At 39.9% G+C, this 22,470-nt stretch overlaps 1 protein-coding gene across 1 annotated transcript; it reads right to left on the minus strand.

The window, feature by feature from the left end:
- Positions 1-1,117: 1,117 nt before the first annotated feature.
- Positions 1,118-20,096, minus strand: lrrc8c (leucine rich repeat containing 8 VRAC subunit C). The gene is made up of 3 exons (XM_080473491.1): positions 19,891-20,096; positions 12,742-12,884; positions 1,118-5,407 (listed from the first exon to the last, which is right to left on the minus strand). Exons 2-3 carry the CDS (start codon positions 12,877-12,879, stop codon positions 3,158-3,160), a joined length of 2,388 nt encoding a protein of 795 aa, XP_080329617.1. The 5' UTR covers positions 12,880-12,884; positions 19,891-20,096; the 3' UTR covers positions 1,118-3,157.
- Between the last annotated feature and the right edge of the window lie 2,374 nt (positions 20,097-22,470).

A 22,470-nucleotide genomic window follows, 5' to 3' on the forward strand; every position in this document is an offset into this window, starting at 1 on the left:
TAAATCTTGAAACCCTTAAAATCCCACATTATTGAATCAAAAAATATATAAATATTATATTTCCCTGAAAATGGAAAACTTTTGCTGCATTTTGGGTGTCAGTTTACATGACAATAACAATAAAATCTCAAATAAAATAGAAAAACAAAATCTGCATGTTAACCGAGTATGAAAATTATTTTAAAAAACGGACAGAAAAAAAAACCCCTCAAAAAAACAAAAACAAGCTACATGTGCAAGACAATGTTTTCCTTGTGATGAATATCTTTCACATCCATCCATCTTCTATCCCGCCTATCCTGTTCAGGGTTGCTGGTGCCATCTCAGGTCACTATTGGCGAGGGCAGGATACACCCTGGACAGGTTGGCTGTCTGTCACAGGACACACACACATAGACAGACAACCACACGCTCACATTCACATTCATATTCACACTCACATTCACACATAGGGGCAATTTAGGGTCACCAAACCATAAATTAAAATTGTTGTGAGTTAAACATGTGTTAACTCTAAATATTCAGTAGGTGTAAATGAGTGTGTGTGGTGTGAAGGATTGAAACTGTTTTTATCCTGTGTTGCCTTGTTATCTAGGCTATATTATTATTTCCAAATTTAAAAAATGATTTGGTTTTCATTTACAATAATGTTTTGATGGATTTTTAAATAAAATTAATATTTATTATTATTAGTAGTAGTATTGATAATAAGAATAATATAAATAACAATAATAATAATAATAATAATACTAAGGAAATGTATTTAGCACATCTTTGTGCACTATGTCGATTGCATTCAGAAATATTCTTTTTACATGAGTCATCAAACAGTCTCCTTCAACAACAACTTTCCAGAATTTCCTCTCTGGACACGAGATAAGGATATTTTTTCCATCAGTGCCTCATGCTTACACAGTAATCTTCTTTGACGTTATTAATCCTTGTGAGACAGCAGGTGAGATATTATCATGCCCAACTGAAAGTAGAGCCAGGTGCTATTTGTAGTTATCCTATTCAGATATTAGTGAGCGGGAGACAGAGAGACAGAGAGACAGAGAGTGTGCATGCGTGTGTGTTTGTGTTTTTCCTAATATTTTAACAAATCCCAACCATATATGACCTTTATGAGAAAATTCATTTTATTGGTCAACAACACAACAATAATGTTTTATGAAAATACACATATTTAACCAGGTGCATATTTCTAGTGCCTCTGGGAGAGCACAAAAAAAAGAAATAGATACAGCATAGTCAGTTAGGTTTAATGCACTTTAAAAGCAGCAGCTGGAAATATCTCAGTCTGGGAGATGCCTTTTCTTGTTTGTTTTTTTTCCTTTTAGGTCTTGATTATAACAAAAACAAGCAAATGTTGGGTGAAATGATAAAATAAGCATGAGTCCAAATCCAAAGGTGTGGCAGGAAAAACATTTCCTGTGGATGCCTTCAGTTGTTAACAATGGCATCTTATATGTGGAAAATATTAGGAAGAAGGGATTTCAGACTATGACCTTGTTTGCACTGTGTTTTAAGCGAAAACAAATTGTTAGTGCATTTCAGTTTCAGATAAGATTCACGTGTACACCACAAAGTTTTGAAAATGATGTCCGTTTACGTGGCAACAGCAGAATGTAGTCTTCATGTTGGGCCACTGGGCCAGTGCTGCCGTTTGTGTGAGTGGGTTTCTTACAAAAACAGAGAACAGTACGCCATAAACATTAACAATAGCAATCCAAGTTGTGTCGTATAAACAGATGACCAAGTTAGATTGTTATCATTGTGAGTCTCAATTATAAAACTACCAAGTCTCAGGGGATTATGAACTGGGAGTCACAGCACTCTGGAGGCAAACACCATTCTTATTGTCAATCTACTGAGCATGTGCAGAAAAAATACGTACAATGGCCATCATGCGCATGCGTAGTAGAAGCGTTTGCACTGTCTACACAGAGACGCAGCTTGAGTGTTTTCAGAAAGTTGCATTGTCCTGTTTTCACAGAGATAGAGAGCCGGACCATTTTCAAAATGTTCCACCTTGGAAACGGAGACCCATGGCGCAACAAACGGTTTGCGTTTTCGCTTGAATATGCCGTGTTAACGAGGACTAAATCAATTGTTTTACATTTCAACAAAAAATATTTTTTTTTTTTTTCAAATTCGGTTCACTTGGGAGGGAGGTCAGCTGAGAATTTTCACACCTTCATTTGGTTCGGTTGGCGTTCACGTTCACTTTCGAGACCAGATTAAACCGCCTGGAAAATGTCACGCAGTTACACCAGCTACTGGTTTGGGGGCGCTGTTGCCTGAAACAAACACTGACCAGAGAAGAAGTAAAGAAGAAACACGGCTCATTGATTGGTCCGCGCCGAAAGCGGAAGTCCTGCTGCTTTAGCCTGTGGTGGCTAGTCTAGTTAGCTCTTGGCTAATGGGTCGCAACAAACAACCGCAATATACAGTCTTCAGACCAGATATCAATGAGCGCCTTTCTCACTACTTCTTCCTCATGTCTGCCCGCGAGATACTTTCCAACTTTTTCTTTCTGCGTTTAATTCCTGATTTGTGTGGTTAGCTTTGTTTGTTTACTACCCAGAATGCATTGTGCACTAGGCCACACCCTCTTCCCGCGCCCGCTAGAAAAATCATTTGTAAAGGAACTGAGACCTAGCATTTCAAGGGAACCAGAGATCTCTTGTTAGCTCCCGGTTCAGAGTTTGTGGGCGTGTTCACTTCGTCCAAACAAAATGGTTTTTTCCCTGAAGAGAACTCCGGTCCGGACCGAACAGGGGAATGTGAACACGCCCTGAGACTGTGCAATGAATTTAAGTCACATTCATGGTTTTATGTGAAGCTGACAGTTTGCATAAAGAGTATTGTTGTGTTATGAAGTTGATATTATTCATCTCCCAAAACACTGAAAATGGAAGCAAAAAAAAAAAAACACATTTAAAAAAAATGTTGATCTATTCCCTTAGAAAATACACAAAATAAAAGTCTCTGTTGCAGCGACGCATACTGTGACAATATGTTTAAAAAAAAAAAAGAAACTTATTATAAAAACTCTATTTGCAGTAGTGTAATACTTTGGTATGATAATGACACCCCGATAAACAAAAGCTCTGGAGAGCAAACAGCAGGCACTGCGGCGACACAGTAAGGCATCTCACTCAGCCTTCATCTGGTCCCTGACGTCTGAAGGCAGAGTTTCAAACAGCGTCTCCTCCACTATAAGGCCACTGCGCTTCAAAGCGCGACAGCTCCCCAGCTCCTGTGGCAAGCACTCAAAATGGTTGCCTTTGAGGTCCAAGTAGGTCAGCAGAGCTAGGTAGGAGATTTTGGGCGAGAGTATGGACAGCGAGTTCTTGCCGAGCTTTAGCGTTTTGAGCTTTTTGCAAAAGAACAGCTCATCCGGTAGGTTTTCAATTTTATTGTAAGTGACAGAGAAGTACTGCAGACTCTGAAGGACTCCAATTTCCGGTGGGATGAACCGGATGTCGTTGTTCGACAGGTCCAGGTAGCGCAGCTTGTTGCACAAGAACAGGTGAGAGGGCAATATCTCGATCTTGTTGTGGCTGAAGTAGAGGCGCTCCAGGCTGCCGAGCTTTTTGATGTGCTCCGGGATGTACATGATGCCGTTGTACCAAAGTTTGAGGCACGTGAGCTTCCGGAGATGCTGGAAGCTGAGAATCTCTTCTATAGATCGAAGGTTGTTTTCCTTGAGGTCGAGCTCTTGAAGACTCGTGAGGCTGAAGATTGCATGCGGGATGCGTTCCAGATCGCAGCGCACAAGCTCCAACTCAATCAGATTGGCTATCTTTTTCAAGTTATTGAGCATTACCAGCTTAGTGCCGTCGTTTTGCAAGTAAAGCCGCTGCAGATGACTGGAAACATCTACGATTGACTGGGGAATCTTGGTCAGATTGCTCTTGAGGGAAAGTGTTTTCAGACACTTCATCTCTCGCAGAGATTCAAGAACGATATTTTTGGAGGCATCGGGGCTGAGTGACCCGGTGAGATACAGCTCCTCTAAATTGCGTAGGCCATACATCCAGTTTGGAAGTTCCCGGTTATCGTCGAACTTCACTCGAAGCACTTTCAGGTTCTCTTTGAGGAAGGAGGTAGCGGTTGTGTGCAGCTTTAAAGAGCACTGGTAGAGTGATAACTCCTGAAGGCCCTCAAGCTGAGAGATTGAGGCGGGGATGGTGACATTGTTGATGATCTCCAGCTTGAGTGACTGAAGCTCCGTCAATTCAAAGACGGTGTCCGGGAGGCCAGGGAGCATGAAGAGCTGAAGCTCCAGTCTGTTGTTGGGGTTCGTCTGGAGTCTCTGACGCAGCTTCTCTGCTGTCCATTCGTGGTTGAGGTTAAGCTGTTTCAGTTTGTTCTCACTGACCTCGGATAAAAAAACGGCAAACCGTTTGGAATACAGAGGGTCGTACTGATCGATCATGTGCAGCATGAAAGCAAAGTCATTCTTGACATCTGGGATGTCATTGATGCCGGTTTCTTGCCGCACATACTCAAAGGAGTACTCTTTCAGGGAGCGATAAAACAGCCAGTAGGAGGTGTAAAGGCTGGTCAAGCCGTAGACAGCAACCAAGCACAGGTAACAATAAGAAAGCTTAGAGAACAGGTGAGCCATGGTGTGATTACACTCAAAGTTTTTATAGCCGGTCATATCCTGGATCTCAACTTCGCAACGCACTCTATTCCGCACTTTATTAACGAGAGAGCTGTTGTAGGCAATGATAAGGAGGAACTTGAACACTTTGAATACAGTCTGACGAACATACATAAGATAGAGGATATCTCCTTCCTCAACGTGCAAGCGGAACTTCTTCACCTTTTCAAAGAGGGCCTTTGCTTGCTCGCCCTCCTTTTTATCCAAAACACTTGCCGAGGGCTTGTCAACTACAATCTTTTCAGGTATTGACCGAAGGGATTGCGTTTTTTCCAAGCTGCCTTCTCCAGGAGAAACGGCAATGTTAGACCTTGAAGTGCCGCTCTTTTTATGGTCCTTTTCTTCTGGATTTTCCCCAGACACCTCTGACAACGCTCGAGTCGTCCAGGGGGAGTCAAAGCACTTGACGAGCATTGAGATAAAATGCTCTATTTTGGAGCTTGAGCCAGGGAATTTAAACCAGAAGTTACTACACACCATAAAAACTAGAGTGTGTATGAGAACCAAATAAGGAAAGTACTTGGCGTACCAATGCAGAGCCTTCTCGTAACACATCTGATTGATGAAACTGTACTGCTGAAGATCCAGATCAGTTTTCAGTCCCGTCATTTCTCTTGGGGGTGCTGAGGCGTTGGATTGCAGATGTAATAGTGATTTTATTTCCACTTCACTTGTGTTCTCTGGAGACAAGGGCGTTCTTTGAGGAAGGCATATGATTTTGTCTTGCATTACCTGGAAAAAAGGCAATTAAACAAATATTAGTAAAATTGCCATAAAAAGAAATTCACACAAGATAGTATGTGCATTTTAATTCAATGAAGTGAGAAAATCTTCAGCGACGAGGACACACTGCTAAAAAGGGCTTATTAGAACAAATCAGCCACTTTTTGTTTAAATGTCAAAGTTTCCTGTATAAAGTGTAGCACCTCACTCAGTTTCTACAGTCCAAACACTTTTCATCCATTCATGCTGTAAACCAGTTTCAGTGGGGTCATATTTTAACTTAAGCTTGTTCAGATACTCAAAGTAGTGTCACAAATGATCACACAAGAGGCTGGAGGGCCTGTTGGATGTTGAATGTTAGATCGCAGTGTTGCAGGTCAATGTAATGTTTTTAAACAAAAACTAAAAGCGTACCTTAAAATAAAGAAAACAAGTCTTCTCTTCATTGTCTTTTATTTATGCCTTTTGAACCCAATAATCCCTACAATGTAAGCTTTTCTTTTTTTTACTTCCCTTTTACATTTTTCCTGTAGCACTTTGAGATTGTTTGAATGTAAAATGCATTATATATAAAAATTATTATTAGTATTATCAGTATTATTATTAGTATTATTATTATTATTATCATTATTATTATTACTGTTTTCTGTGAATGCACTTGCAACACGTACACACACAAAAAATAGTCCATTGTACTGCAACTATATTTATTGTATATTAGTAAGGATGCTCTGATACTACTTTTCTAAAGAAAAAGTATGAGTACTCACCTATAGATATTTACCGATACGAGTACTTATTAATTGCCATGACGTCTAATTCATACTCCATACACAAACGATATGGGATGGCTAACTCTGCTGGTCCAAATCTCGCTGGTGATTTATTTGCTGAAGTTGTACCAACCAGCTTCCACCCTTCACGTGATATTTTGGCAGATCATGGTTTACAGTCTGTCTTACTTTTGTCATTCTCATTAATATTAAAGAATCTACAAACTGCTTGTTCTCTCTTGAGTAGCTACTGGCGATGTCATGCAATACTCATGGGGTTGTATTGGGAAGCTTTCATGAGTATTAATACTATTGGACCCGATACTGATATTGGTGCTTCCCAATATATATATATATATATCTCAGAATTCTGAGATAATTTTGCCATAAATTCAGAAAAACAGAACCAGTTTTTATTTTTCCAAAAAACAGTATCTCATAAATTCAGAAAAACAGAGTAGATTTTTTGTTTTTCATGTGAATGCAATACACTTCTGCAATACGCTTCCGTAATATATACATATATATATATATATATTTTTTTTTTTTAAATTTGTGACTGTAAGAGTCTCACACAAAGTTAAATAGTTTTTTCTTGTATCAACTTTACCCTTTTGTTTTCTTACATTAATATATCAGTGGGAGCAGTTACATGTTTTTCCTAGGAAGTTCAGATACAGAAACACCACCACCCCCCGGAATTTGGTTTTCTGAATTCTTTGTCCGCTAATGAGGATTAATGTATTGTATATAGGAATATGCCCGCGAATTATTGTTCTCATTCTGGTTTTCACACACTATAATAAGCATGCTGTAGGAAAAAATTTACCATAGCAGGTTATCAAATGTTATTAAATTATCGAGTAAAACTCAAAGCATCATGACAAAAAACAGCAATGAATATGTGTATAGAGAACTGACTAGTAAAGTTTTGTTCCATACCCATAATATGTTCAAACCCAAGCAAAGTCTAATAGCCGAGTTACTCAAATGAAAATGAACACTGACTGAGAGAAGTGGGCAAGACTTCAAACGGGACTGCAAATTAGTTGCATGAGCTTGGATCATGTACATAAAACCGTAGTCCATCATTAATGTGCACATAAACCATGCTCTGCTCCCTTGCATAACCTAGTTTCTTGTGTTGCTGTGAATGCTGAATGTCAGCCACACCTCAGCATTCGTAAACAGAGGATGCCTTTGGTGTTTTCTCAAGAATAACAAAGAGCAGCTGCTTGACTCTGAAAGGCTAATCACAGGAAATGGGCACTTTAATTCATTGGTCGCTGGCCCGAAGGGGGAACACATCTTGTTCACTCTGTTTCCCTGTGTGAAACACAACCCACTTTACTGTAACTTTAGAGGAATGTTACTGCACATTCGTGTACAGTGGATGCCAAAACGACCTCACTGCCGCAGTGCAAAGTCAGGTCTGCAAACAGGACTTTCTACAAATGAAACTCCCTCTTACTCCACATCAGGGGATTACTATTGTCAGGCAAAGCAATAACAAGTAATTTAACATAGCTCTATGTTGATATTGCCCTGAATTATAAAGTAAACTTGGACTGAGAACTAATTGTTCACTTAATTTTCAAACCAATAGAACACTGTTATGATGAGACAAGCACAACAATCGCTGCTTATGCCGTGATAAATATCCTGTTAACCATTTTCCCCCAAATGTTTTGGGGATGATTTCCAAGATTTACACACAGCAGCCTTACAGCAATGACCAAATGTCCCTAAACCCGCAGAGGGAGAGATGTTAAGCATCAGGCCACAGGAGTTAGGAATCCTTATGTTTACTGAAGGAGGCGTGGTGGGGAAATGTTTTTCCACTGGTAAACTCCTGATGGGCTGAATGGCTCCTTTGCTGCACACCGGCCAGGCTGTAAAAGCACAAACGTAGGCTTTATGAATCAGTGCCAACGCACATGATAGAGTAAGTAATGTTCCAGCAGACTGATAGGTCTGTTCTACTGAATCAAAATTAGCTGGATTCTATTTTGTCTTTTTTCAAAGCCACTTTTATCACATGAGTAGGTTGGTAGACTCTTATTAGTGGTGATTTCTGTAAATGAAATGCAGTTATTTAGTTTCAGACAGGCAACACCCGAATCTTCCACTGTCTGCGTTGTTCAAATCTACATGATCCATCAGCACACTAATGAGCCTGATAGTAAAAGAATTGTGTGGCGTCAGATGGCTTGAGGCACTGCTGCCTTGAGGCAGCAGGGAGCGATTGTGCTTCGACCAACTGAAACCAAAATCTGCATTTTTATCACACACACTCCACGTGCTGAGTACAAGAGCTGGAGCCGTGTTTGTGGCTTCCAGCTGTTCAGAGGACACTTTTCTCTGGAAAAAAATGTATATTTGCAAGCAGCATCTCCACGGGGTTCTCCAATGCACATGACATCAATCCCAGAGAGGAGGACTGGATCGGTCTACCAGCATTAGATACTGTATAACAGCTATGCTCAACACTGACGTGCAACTCTCACCTTCACTTCCCTACCTGCACTGAAGTCTGCATTCAAAACAGGAACGCAACGGGAATGAAAGGTGAGTCAGAAAAACCTCTAATGCACCATACTGTTGTACAAACCCAACTGATTTCAGAAGGCAATGATCTCATATACCCACATTCTACACCCAATAGACTATAAGCAACATATCAGATGTTGAAATGTTGACATTTCAGACAGTTCAGGTCCTGGACTCTTCTACTGTGAAGCCATGCTGTTGTGATGATGCAGTACATGGTTAAACATTGTCTTCCTAAGAGAAGGAGTTTGAACTGTCCACTGATGATGAGCTAAAAGGTATTTTTACTCTGTAGAGCACAGGACACCAAATCTACAGTTTCCCCCAAAGAAATTTAAGAAACTTTGACTCATCTGACCACAGAACCGTTTTCCATTCAGCCTCAAACCACTTGTAATGAGAATTGGCCCAGACAAGATGTGTATTTCTAAATTGTGGTGCCAATTTTTTCAGCATTATCTGGCCCTGGTTTCAAAGTTTTTGAGATGTGCTGGGTCCATTAACTCCAAAATGAGCTCAATCTTTCCTTGAAATGTTAAACTGTCTAAACTTGATTCATCGTTTTGTTTTTCTCTTCCCATTTCACACAGTCTCCAAACTTTACAAATTAAAATGTATTTGCGTACACACAATGCCAACAATTAAGTTGAAAAACTTGGACACAACCAGTTTGCTTTGAGCTGATAAAATTAGGGTTTTGGTATCATTTTGCATTTACATGTAATACAGAACTCATTCCCTGTTGCAAACATATGACGCTTTTCAGCTAGGACCTACTCAGCTCTACTCGCCTTTGACGCTTTTCTACTAAGTGTTAGTCCTGCTACCAGGTACTTTCCTGGTACCTGCGCAGCAGAGGTTCCAGGTGAGCTAAGGTGAGTAGAAAATGTGACGTCGGCAGACGGCAGGCCGCTGATTGGCCGGCGCGTCATGACATAGATGAGTCAGAAGGCGGCTCATTAACTCCGCCATTTTTAAAACCCGATCACAACAAATAAGCTGGCAAACAGAGATAGGTGCACAAAAAAAACCTCTGTCAACCTCGTCAAATGACGATGTGCAGACGTTTCTTTGTCTGGTGGCGACCAGAGGATTCAGAGGGAACCTCCACGGAGCGACCCGCTAGGAGTATCGGGAGGTCTCCGAGCTTTTAATTAACTGGTATCCCTGATAACTGGTGACCGGCTTCCTGGAGCGTCCCCTTTTCACAGCAGATGTTATAAACCCGAACTGTCCTAGCGAACGATGTTTCTTAAAGTTTAAAGTATCGAACAGTTTGTTTGTCTTGTTTCAACATGAGCGGCTGCTAAGATCTGGTGGCAGAAGCAGGTCACCAGTTAACTGGGGCACCAGTTAAACTGATAGTGACGCACATCTTTACAATAAAGCATGGTCATGAAAATCTACACTTTGTAATGTTCATTATTGATAAACATATAAATTTACATACTATTTATATATTATTTGAGCTCATATCCAATCCATGTTCGCTCTGCATGAGGAGATGCAGATTCTATCGGCGGCGATTACTTGTGCGCGACGGGGAAAAGCTCAGAAGATATGGAATCACCCAGTAGGATTACATCTAGTTCTGCTACTGTCATTGACAACATATTCACAAATGACATTGATAATAAGGCAATTATTGGATTACTGATTAATGACATTAGTGACCATCTCCCAGTATTTACAGTTAATAATACAAACCTTGGAAAAAAAATTGACAGAAAAACAGAATACAGACGAGTCAAGACAGAGGAATCCATAAACGCACTAAGAAATGGACTGTTGGAACAGAATTGGGATGCAATATATAATCATAACAATGTTGACCATATATATAATGAATTCTTAAAAATATTTACCTTATTATATGATAAACACTGTCCAATTAAAAATTCATTAGAATGAATGCACAGGTAAAAATAAAAGTGGAGGGGGTAGAAATTGAGAGAGTTCATGAAATTAAATTTCTGGGGGTAATTATAGACGACAAAATGAGCTGGAAACCACATATCAAACATATACAGAGTAAAGTGTCAAGAAACATCGCAGTACTGAATAAAGCAAAGAAGGTCTTGGATGGCAGATCGCTCCATACTCTATACTGTTCACTAGTCTCTCCTAATTTGCAGTACTGTGCTGAAGTTTGGGGCAACAACTACAAAACCACATTATCTTCAATAAATATCCTTCAGAAAAGAGCAAAACGGATCATTCACAAAGCCGGTTATCAGGAACACACTAACACATTATTTCTGAAGTCACAATTACTCAAGCTTACTGACATTGTGCAGTACCAAACAGCACAAACAATGTTCAAAGCAAAAAATAATCTATTACCAGGGAATATTCAACAATTGTTCAAAAAAGATGAAGAGTCTTACAATCTAAGGAGGAAATGTAACCTTAAAAAAACCAAGATTTCGTACGACCAGAAAAGGGTTTTGTCTATCAGTATGCGGGGTGAGACTACTGAACGGGTTTAGTGTGGAACTGAAGCAATGTCCAAACATCAGACAGTTTAAAATGATATATAAAAATATGATTTTCAAAAGGTACGAGGAAGAAGAAGGTGTGGCCAATCAATAGGCTATTTTTAGGGGCAAATGTCTGGTCATTTATTTTGGTTATTTCTATTGTTTGTTTCTTTCCTTGCACTGTGGGCTTGTGTGTGGGTATAGGTGTTTATGTCTGTCTGTAGATATGTATGAACTGGACGTGTATGTATATATATTCTATGTACTGCACAGGACACGTGTGTGTGTGTGTGTGTGTGTGTGTGTGTGTGTGTGTGTGTGTGTGTGTGTGTGTGTGTGTGTGTGTGTGTGTGTGTGTGTGTGTGTGTGTGTGTGTGTGTGTGTGTGTGTGTGTGTGTAAGCGATGGAAGGAAGTAATTATGTTATTTACTTGGGACAAGGGGTGAGAGTAAATAAGTTTTACTTCTTCTCACTCCTTTTCGAATACTCATCTGACAATGTTTTTTTCTTGATTTATTTTTATATTATTATTACTGTTATTCATTTCTTTATTTATTTGAGAAGAAAACTTTGTTGTTGTTGTTAATTTTCTTTTTGTTCTTATTTGTTTTCGTACCTTATTCGAAATATTCAAAATAAACATTTCAAAAAAACAACTTTTCCTAGCCACCCTGAACAGAAAATCCCGCGCACCGCCCTTGCTGATTTGTATTGTATTGCTTTTGTCTTTTCCAGGCGGCTTGACTCATCGAGTAAATGCAGTGACAAAAAGCAAATGGAAAAGACAAAGACAAAACAGGAGAAGCATTGACAAAATGGAATACGCAAAGACAAGATAGAAAAAGAAAATGACTGCCTTTGTATATTGTTTGAATTATTGATTCTCTTTATATTTCCACATTTATTTCCTTTTAATTTTGGCACTCCTGTGATTCCATACGATGAGTCCGCCCTAACCACAGTGGTAATATATTGTAATGGAAAACAGAACTGAGTCGAGGCGAGGCGAGTCGAATCGGGCCGGGTAGGTACTCATGGAAAAGCGCCAATAGTCATTAGTGCACCTGACCAGAAGACGTCTTTGCTTTATATTATGTTGCACCCAAAATGCAGCTAAGATCAATATGCTAACTACAACGTATTGTAACCATCTGCTTTGGTGTTGCCTTCAATTATCTGCCGTAGAGACGGCCAGTGTGGATTTGGACACCCTCTAAATGCAGCTGCACCATCTTTGTACACCGCCTGCTTAGATCTGTAAAATAAGATCTCTGGTGACATCGAGCAGTGACACTGCAGATTTCAATTCACTGGAATAATCAAACCTGCTCACTCTGGCCTTTTGTGAGACTGTAGCAGAACCTACGGTGTTATGAAAAGAGCCAGCAGTGTCTCTACAGCTGTTTTCTATTATGAGTAAAGGATATATCATTTGTAAAAAAAAAAAAATTGCATCAATTCCATTGTAATAAGGAGATTATCATTGACAAAATAATGATTCTTTATGTAGGGCCGTCACAGTGAGACCGACATTACTGACCTGAAGAGTGCATCCAAAGACGCCGATCATGAGCATGATTACGGACAGATAGTCGGTGAACACATCCCACCACGGTTTCAGGACTCTGAACGCTGGCTGCTGTTCAGAGAACTGACGAAATTCCATCACAGGAATCATGGTGCCTGTCGGAAGAGATAAGAAGATTTCACCTTCAGTGAGGACAATGAAAACAACTGATGTAAGAGGCCTGAACAATCGCTTCACACACATTTACAATTCACTATTTACATCGAGTTCAGAGTGACGTAAAACCGTCAAATTTCTCATTTTTTCATCCAAGTCCATTTCAAAAATGAAGTATAATGGGTGACCATGCTTGAGCGCCACTGTAGGAAACATAAAGGTCAAGATCTTTGGAAAACTTAAGTAAGCTAGTGACTTTCTAATTCATGTTTTAGTTTCAAAAGCCAAGCAAAACACCAGACAACTTCACACACGTTCAAGAAGTTGAATCTTTTAGTAGAAGTGATCAGGATCAGTGATGTCTGTATGTCCATCAAGCCATGAATTGTCTAATAATAATATATAGCAATACTTTAAAAACATTTGTAGAGTTTAGTCAAGCATTTATATGAACTCAGCATGATGATAAAAAACACAAGTCTCATTATTGTCAGTGTGAACAAACTGATATCAGCCTTTAACATTCAGGAGCAGTTGGCATGGCTATAGATCATTTTGGTTTGCTCACATCATAGCAGTCTTGTTCAGCGCACCGTGTCTCTGGGTGTGGAAATCACTACAGAAAATATATTGTTGACATAGAAAACATCAATCCTGCAAAATAAAAACAAAATCTTTCCCTCTAACTATACTTAGCTTGTCTTGAGTGGAGCTTTGACTTTATACAAATGCAGATTGCAAATGTCATTATTATAAAATTGGTGCCCACAAAGGACCATCCAAATGACTTATTTAGTAAAGCTTGTGACAATTGTTTATCGTTAACTTCACAGCACAGGAAACTGGCTCGCAGTTCACCGGGGGAAATGATGTCCAAAACAAGATTCCAGCACTTTGGTTGTGTACAAACAGGATGGCCTTAGAGCTCTGACTCTTTTCAAACCTGTTGAGGGGCCAAAATTACATCATTTGAAATTGAAGATGTGGCCTGCACAGTGTTATGAGGGGACTTTCTTTCTGAAGCAAGTTAAATATATACAATGCATCTATCCATTCATCCAGTAACTTCCGTCACACAATAAGTCAAAGAAAGCGAAGCTGAACCCTACAGACAATGCGCATGAGAGAGAGACAGAGAGAGAGAGAGAGAGAGAGAGAGAGAGAGAGATGCTATCAGTGCGTAATGATATCTATGAAAGAGCTAAATTGTTCAAGAAAAGCAAATGTAGTTACTTTTAGCATTAAGATAATCTATATTTAATCAGTTTTTCATAGGATTCCATCACAATATTTAAGCGTTGTCTTACACAACATTAGCTCTCAGCCTGGGGATTCTGGATTCCCATGAAGTGTTTCTTTCTGGCAAAATTCCAAATGCTAAATGGACTCTACCGTTTAGTACATTTTCAAAGCTTCAGCAGTCTCAAAGCACTTTACATTGTTAGTGAATAGTAAATGGCTAAAAACATGTGGATCAATGTCTTGCTCAAGGACAGTTGGACAAATAGATGGCGTAACACTGGGGGATTGAACCCTCAACTTTGCAATTGAAAGACATACCCATCACAGTTAAGGGAAAAGCTGTAAAAAAAAAAACAACCTTAGATTACAAAATTTCGATTGGCATAGAAAAGTAAGAGCCACTGCCTGCTGCCTTACTGCTTTTTTAAAATATACCTTCAGATGTATATTCACAATTAACTCTTTTAATAAGAGTTTAATTTAGATTCCTTAGTGATAAATCATTTCAGGGATATATCACACCTACTCAACTTCAGGGTGGACTTGAAAGACAATCCTGAATTGGTTTAATGTTTTGTTTTGTTTTTTTACAAGAAGGAATTTGTTTGTGTCACATTGAGATGATAAATTAGTGTGAACAAATTTGCATGTGGCGTCCCCCAAGGATCTATTCTTGGGCCTCTTCTACATCACCACATTTTCCAGACTATAAATCGCAACTGAGTATAAGTCACATTTGTCAAAAAATGCGTCATGAAGAGGGAAAAGAAAGAATATATAAGTCATACTTGTGGTGTGTAAGATGCATTCTAACCCCCATTACTCTTACATTACATAACTGCACCGTCAAGTACTCATCTGGCTGTCATAAGCCTATGAGTAGTTTTCTTTATGTTCTCCAGTCCCTCCTCTTTCCCTTTTTTGGTGCATAATTTATATATCTTTATGTTTTTTTAGCTGCGTAGCTTTTTCTTTTGGTGACATTTCGCTTGCGCTGTCAGTCAAATACAGTAGTAATGGAGGCTTTTCAGTGGTACTGTAGCAGCATTCTGTTGTCATAGAGTGACATCTAGTGGCCAAAGATGGTATTTAGCAGTATACTTTGACATATGAGAAATTTTACACATGGAAAAAATGGAGAGCGTTGATGTCCGCCCCAAAGAATTAGAAATAAAAACAATTCATGCTCAACTTGAAACTATGAAAAGTCAAACCAAAAAACTAGGTTTTATTTGTCACATGAAAACCAATTTCAAAAATGAATACGACAGCCTGAAAAAGACAGAATGAAGATTTGATTTTTAGGAGGCCAGAGTGTTGTGAAGGGGGTTTTCTGTGGTAACAAAAAAAAAAGAACTGCAACTTGAACAGTCTTGACCAACACCAACGGAGCAGCACACGTCACTCTACTGCTTCAAACACTGTACTGACTTCCTGTAGCTCATGAAGCACCAATCAGACCAAAGGTTAGATTAAACTCTTGATATACTTGTTTTTCTTACCGTAGAAACCAAAGCGGCTGAAGCAGCCTTGAGTTTTTCTGCTTGTCACCAGTGGAACAAGCTTCAGATGAAACAGTTAAATCAGGGTTTAAAATACTGCAGACAAAGTAAACTATGCTCACAAAGTGAGGAAAAACGTGTGTTTGGTAGAGTTAGTTTCTTTATTGAAACAATGAATCTTATAACACTGTATTCTCATTCAAAATGGTACAATATCTGCAAGGAGCATGCATGTGTGTGGGATGAGTATGTGAGCGGTGCACACACACACAAGAAAAAAACCATATCTTCTCTTCCAATGCCAAACAGCTTGGCTTTACCATTGTTTGCTTTTTAGCAGATTGGGTGATTAAGTTTGACAATTCATTAATTCAACAAACAGGAGTCTCAGTATTGTGGAGGAAATATACACAGCGAGGCAGCCTGGCTATCCCAACAAGTCCCACACACTGCGGTGGGATGGCGTACGCAATCTCTAACCAGAAATGTGTTTACAAGTCGACCAGCGTGGTTTTGTTGGTCACTCCGACACAAACAGTGTGATCCCACAAGTGTTCACTGCGGTTGAGAAGAGGATTGCTGGCAGGCCGTTCCGCCCTCTGCACTCCCAGACTGCGGAGACGAGGGGATTGTTACCGCTTGCAGGATTTCATCTCGAGATATCTCTGCATTGAGATTCCCTCCAATGAGGAAAAGCCTTGTTTTTCCAGTGAGGATGATGTCACTCTACAAAATCACACGACCTCTAACAAAAGATTTTTTTTTTATTTTTACTTAGTATAGCGATCAGCAAAGAATTCGCCACACTTTGACCCACCGACTGAAGAGCGAGGTGAAACCGACGTGCTCAGCTGTCAGACCAGCTTTACTGCAGTCTGAAAGTAAATCACAAAGGTTTTTCTGTTTTGTTTTTACATGTCAACATGTGTCAGGAGACAGATCAGTGATGGGTGAGGTCTAGTGGTAATGAAGAATATGTCTCTGTCACACTGCATGTCTCACTGGCTGAACTAAACTTCCTCTGTACGTTGAGCTGTTGCTCTTCAAAGGTCCGGCAGGCATCATCACACAGCAGGAAAAGAGCCAGTCTGTCCTTATCCATATAAATATCACTTTTTTTAAGTTATGTTAGCACTGATAAAAGTCAAAATCGGTGTCCCTATTTCTCATACTTATACACATTTTCAAGTGAATTGCAAATTCACAACAGCATATATATATATATCTTGTGTTTAGAAATGCAGAGGCTACCAAACGTCTGATGAGGACGACTAAATAACCTGCGTGTGTTTAACAGCAGTGAGTGGTGCTGCTGTGTGCTGGCATTGTCTGTGGTCACCTTCTGTAAACTGCCTCAGCTGCAAAGTATCTCGTGTCCTGCAGCCGTGGCTGCAGCGTCACACCGAAAAGGCCCGTGAGAACAGCCAGTGCCGGTTTCTGTGTCAGTATGCGTCTTCCACCACTGAATCACACTCAGACACTGTGCGTCTTAAAGTCTAATGAATAATCAAACATGTGACAGACCCGCTATGCAGTAAGGTTGTAGTATTTACATCCGCGAGGCATCAAAGGGGAGATAAGACTGTCAAGCTGGCTGAGCACGACTACACTCCAATCTTATTCCATTAATTATATGTTTTGCTGTGAGGTATTGTTGGATACATTGCTGAAAGCTTTTTAAAGAGCTCACTTTCATCACAGTTCAGTTAGGACTGCCTTCATTGATCCTTCCAGCTCAGAGTCGTATCAAGAGGAAGACTTTAGAAAGGCTATTTAGAAAATGCTCACACATGCCACTAATGGCTGTCCCTTGAGAGTTCAGTTCAACCCAATGACAAAAGTCCTGTGGGGAAGGTGAAATCTTTCTTAGTTTGGTTTGACCCAGAATCATATTTTGTTTAGTGGTTTTTTTTAGACTAAAGTTGTACTCTGAGGTAATATCCACTGAATGTGCACACACTGTATTTTTGTTCAAGCAAACGAGAAAACTGGTGACGGTGTGTTCTCAATTCCAATTTTGTAACACGTTGTTTTTTATACGGTATGTGATACATATGTCCACCTGTATATACTGTATGTATAAGACGATAACCGCCCCACCTTTACTCCCACACCATATCTATTCTGTTCAGCTGCTGGTGCAACACAATGTTAGAGACAGTTGGCTTCATTGAGTCATTGATTCCAGTGTTCCTGAAAAGTTGGGCCTATACGTAGAGTTTAGTCTGAGTTTTAAATGTTTTGGTGAACCTCACCTGGTGGGTGCATTTGATCCCTCTAACAGACGGCAAAACTTATCAGATCTAATATTTTGATGTTATAAAGGCGCTTCCACACAAAAACTAGTGGCAGAAATGAAGATGGGCGTTTTATCTGGTAGAGCCACAAGTTCCTCTGAACAAACACGCACACTGTAGAAATAAAATGTCCTCAAAAGAAAAATTAAAAAAGCAGTTGTGAATAAGGAAATTATGTTACATCTATTTAGATTTTGTTCAAAACTCCATGGTAGTTTATTTATTGTTGGGTTTTCTTTGTTGTTTTTCTGTTTTGTTTCATCTCTGGCTTTGGTTGAGAAAGTCTCTTTATTGGTTATTATTTTTCTGTATCGGGTATTGTTATGTATTCACATCTGTGATTATCATGTAATACATGTATAACTTTCTGGAACCCAGTGAGAATAGTTGTCAATACTGTGACAACTAATGGGGATCCTGAAACCATCAACAATAAAGCTGAAGAGTCACAGAGCTGTCGTCACTTTCTGTTGGAGCATTAGCATTGGCTCTTGTGTCAATGCTCTTGTGCTCTGCGAAGAGGAGCTCTTTCACTAACTGCCTGTTTACTGGAGGACGAGCGCCTCATTAACCCTGAAATAACTCAGTCCTCCAGACGGCAATGTGAGCGATGCCCCCGCCAAGTAGCATTAGCATTAGCTAGTAGCTGTGATGCATTAGCCTCCGTAAAATGAGTGTTAGCTTCCTTTTATAAAAGTTTCCTGCTGCTGTTTGGTAGTTTATCTCAGCTGTTTTCTTGTTCTTCTTTCAAGAATTGAAATAATTGACATTATAGAGCATCTTCCTCCCGCTAACTTTAGATGAGCTTAATGAGCAATTCAATCATTAGATCCATAATGTTCAGCTAACGTCTCACAGTAGAATGTTGACGGGAGACACATTGTGGACAGTTTTGCAAGACTTTGCCAAGTAAATTACTTCTTTTTTTTTTTTTTTTTAAATTGCGGCAAACAGTGAAGTAACTCCACATACATGTAAATGTATTCAATGATATAACAAAGCTAAGTAGCTGTTGGTAGAGTGGTTGTCTACATTTTGGGCAGTAGTTTAGTCATCTGGAGAAACGGACTTGGGATTTGCGGACAGATGACAGCTTGTGGCGGCCCACCACTGGACTGGGTGAAAGCAGAAAAAAGGAATTCCCACAAGGATATTATTAAAGTGTTGTTTTTTTAGTTAGTAGTGGATATAACTAAAATCTGCAGGTTTTACCAATTGTTATAGGTAAATACACAAACAAAATAAGTGTTTGTGGACCTATTGTGGAGAAAAATTTAATCCAAAGTTAAGCAACTCAACACAGAATGGCAATAAATTGAAATAATAACACAGAATAATGATAAACATAAGCTATTTTTTGCCAAATTCCCAACAGAATTGTGATTTCATAATATAAAATACAAGAATGAAACCTTATAAAAGTTCAGAAAAACTGGAAAAGGAGGCAGAACTTTGTGTGAAGTAGGTAGGAAAAAAAAAAAAAAAAAAAAGAAACCCCAGCCTTGCCACTGTATGAGTCAACCATTGAATGGAGCTGAGCAGCCCATATCCTTGTGCCTTCCTGACAGGAAACTTGTCTGAATCCCAGATATCCCAAAACAGACATGTTGGGAACACACCCAGCCTCAAAAAGTCCTGTCCCACGAAGGACATGGAAAAAAAAACAACCCTACACATCCGCATTGCAGGAGTCTTCTGTTTTTTTTTTTTTTTTTTTAATGAGTCTCACTTTTTACAGTACTTTAGTGTAACACCAGCAAGCCCCTAGAGAAGAGTACCTCGAGCCCAAGAGTACCTCGATCCCGTCATCAGAACAAACCATCAATGACTCAACCTGGAAAATTATTTAATGCGTTTGTGTCTGCTGCCACATTCCTCTGGTGCCTCTTTAAGAGCCCAGACCGAGTGTGAACTAACAGTTTCGAGACAAACTATTGCGGATACGGACCGGACATCTTCCTTACCGGGTCAGTGGCGGTGCGGTCCGGAGGATCGTCCGCGCGAGGCGAGAGGCGGTCCGGACGCAGGAGATCGGAGCAGCTGGACTTCCAGGCGATCGGCTCTCCCGTAGTGATGTGCGATGGTCTCCCCTCCTCTTTACTCCCCATACTCCGCCTCCTCCTCCTCTTCTCTGTCCCCGACAACCTTCCTGGATCCTCGGCCAGAGCGCAGCCCGCAGCCCGCAGCCCCGGGCCGTCAGCCGAACGGGGGCGTGGACTGCTGGGGGAAGCAGCCACGCTTGTTTAGAGGAGGGCTGGGCCATGGCAAGTGTTTTATCTAATGGCAACACCACTGATCGTAACAAAAAATATAAAAGAAAAGAAAAGAAAAAAGAAAGAAAGAAAGAAAAACACATGTCTGCTTGCTTTCTTAAGTTGGTCTAAAAAAAAAAAAGTAAAAAAAAACAACCCAAAAAACATTTGTGATCATGGATATCAGGGTCTTTCTTTATAACTTTGGGGGCCCAAAACCCCCCATCATCCCACCTAACTCATATCTAAAAAGTGGCTGCCAATAAGATCATTCTAAGCAGGAGGAATTTACCTATACCCCCAGTTTCCAGAAAATTGTTAAAAACAACAAAAAACAACAAAAAAAACAAACAAACAAAAAAAAACCTGTGGTGAGCACTCTCGTAGAGAAGGTTGTGGGTTCAAATACCAGCCAGGTCTGTCGTGTCCTCCAGGTACTCTGGTTTCCTCCCACAATTTAAAATTTGGCACGTGAGGTTGGTTAAGTGGTGATTAAAAATGCCCATAGGTGTGAATGTGAATGTGGCTGTCTGTCTCTCTGTGTGTTTGTCCTGTGATGGACTGAGGACTGGTCCAGGGATGGATGGATGGATGGATGGATGGTAAATATGGTCCTACAACTTTTCAACATTCCAGAGATAGACAGACAGACAGACAGACAGACAGACAGACAGACAGACAGACAGACAGACAGACAGATAGATAGATAGATAGATAGATAGATAGATAGATAGATAGATAGATAGATAGATAGATAGATAGATAGATAGATAGATAGATAGATAGATAGATATCAGCCATTGGACAGTAAATAGAATAAAATATGAAATAAGAAAATAGAAGAGGAGCAAAAGAAAATAATATGAACAATAGATAATAAGCATATAAAACAATAAAAACAACAAATGAAAGTAAAATATATATATAATCAATCAAACATTGACCATGACTTCTTCTTCTCTTCTTCTTTTGGTTTAAGTTTGCAGTTTGCCTCCAGAAAGTGTCATTACCGCCATCTGCTGGTTCCATCTGTTACTGAGAGGAAGGCTGGTTATTCAGTCTCACAGCTGCAGGGAGGAAAGACCTGCGATGTGACTCCTTCACACATTGAGGGTGAAAGAGTCAGTGGCCCAGGGAGCTCTCCAGTAGACTCAGGGCATCTTTCATGGGATGGGAGTCATTGTTCATTACAGCTGACAGCTTGGCCATCATTCTCCTCTCTCCCACCACCTCCACTGGGTCGGGGGGACATCCCAAGATCCAGACGGCCCTCCTCATGATTTTGTCTTTTCCTCTCCACAGTAGAGATGCTGCTTCCCTAGCTGACTAGCCCATAGAAGATGTGCCACCACAGAGTAGTAGAAGGTCTTCAGGAGTGTCCCCTGCACTCCAAAAGACCAGAGCAGGTACAGTCTTCTCTGACTCTTCTTATAATTGGAACACTAGTGTACTTGATGACGCCGTGGCTGTCATGGTTGGATGATGTACCCTGAAGCTGAGGAGGAAGCAGCAGACCTGCAGAGTCTGAACCAGGTGAGAAGAGCCAGTATGCGGGGGAGGAGCAGGAGGAAGAGGAGGAGGAGGAGGAGGAGGACCCTGTTGCAGGCCAAAGACAATTAAAAAAACTTTTGCTTGTGGGGGCTGAAGCCCCCTCAGCCTCCACCGAGCTACGGCCTTGCCACTGTGGTCAATTAAATCATCATATCATTCATTTTCTGTTTCCTTTTTATTGGTTGGGATTGAATGTGATCAAACACATCAGGATATTTGGACATTGGTTGTGGGGTCCCACAGGGATCTGTCTTAGGCCCAAAGTTGTTCAATTTATACATTAATGACATTTTTAATGTGTCAAAATTATTAAAATTAGTTATTTTCGCAGACGACACAAACATTTTCTATTCTAATGACAATTATAGTCATTTAATAACTAATCTAAACTGTGAACTAAGGAAATTAAAAACATGGATGGACATTAACAAATTGTCCCTCAACTTAAACAAAACATAAGTAATGTTTTTTGGTAATTATAATGGAAAACCAGACCCAGTAATTATAGACGGTGTAGTTTTAGATACAGTATCAGAAATTAAATTCTTAGGAGTCACCATTGACAGTAAATTAAGCTGGAAACCACACATAAGTCACATACAAGGTAAAGTCTCCAAAAGCGTCTCAATCATTAATAAAGCCAAGTTTTTCTTAAATTACAATGCATTATTTCTATTATATGGTTCGTTAGTTTTGCCATATCTAAATTATTGTATAGAAGTTTGGGGCAATAACTATAAA

Source organism: Lipophrys pholis, assembly GCF_963383615.2.
Source record: "Lipophrys pholis genome assembly, chromosome: 10".
Lineage (NCBI taxonomy): Eukaryota > Metazoa > Chordata > Actinopteri > Blenniiformes > Blenniidae > Lipophrys > Lipophrys pholis.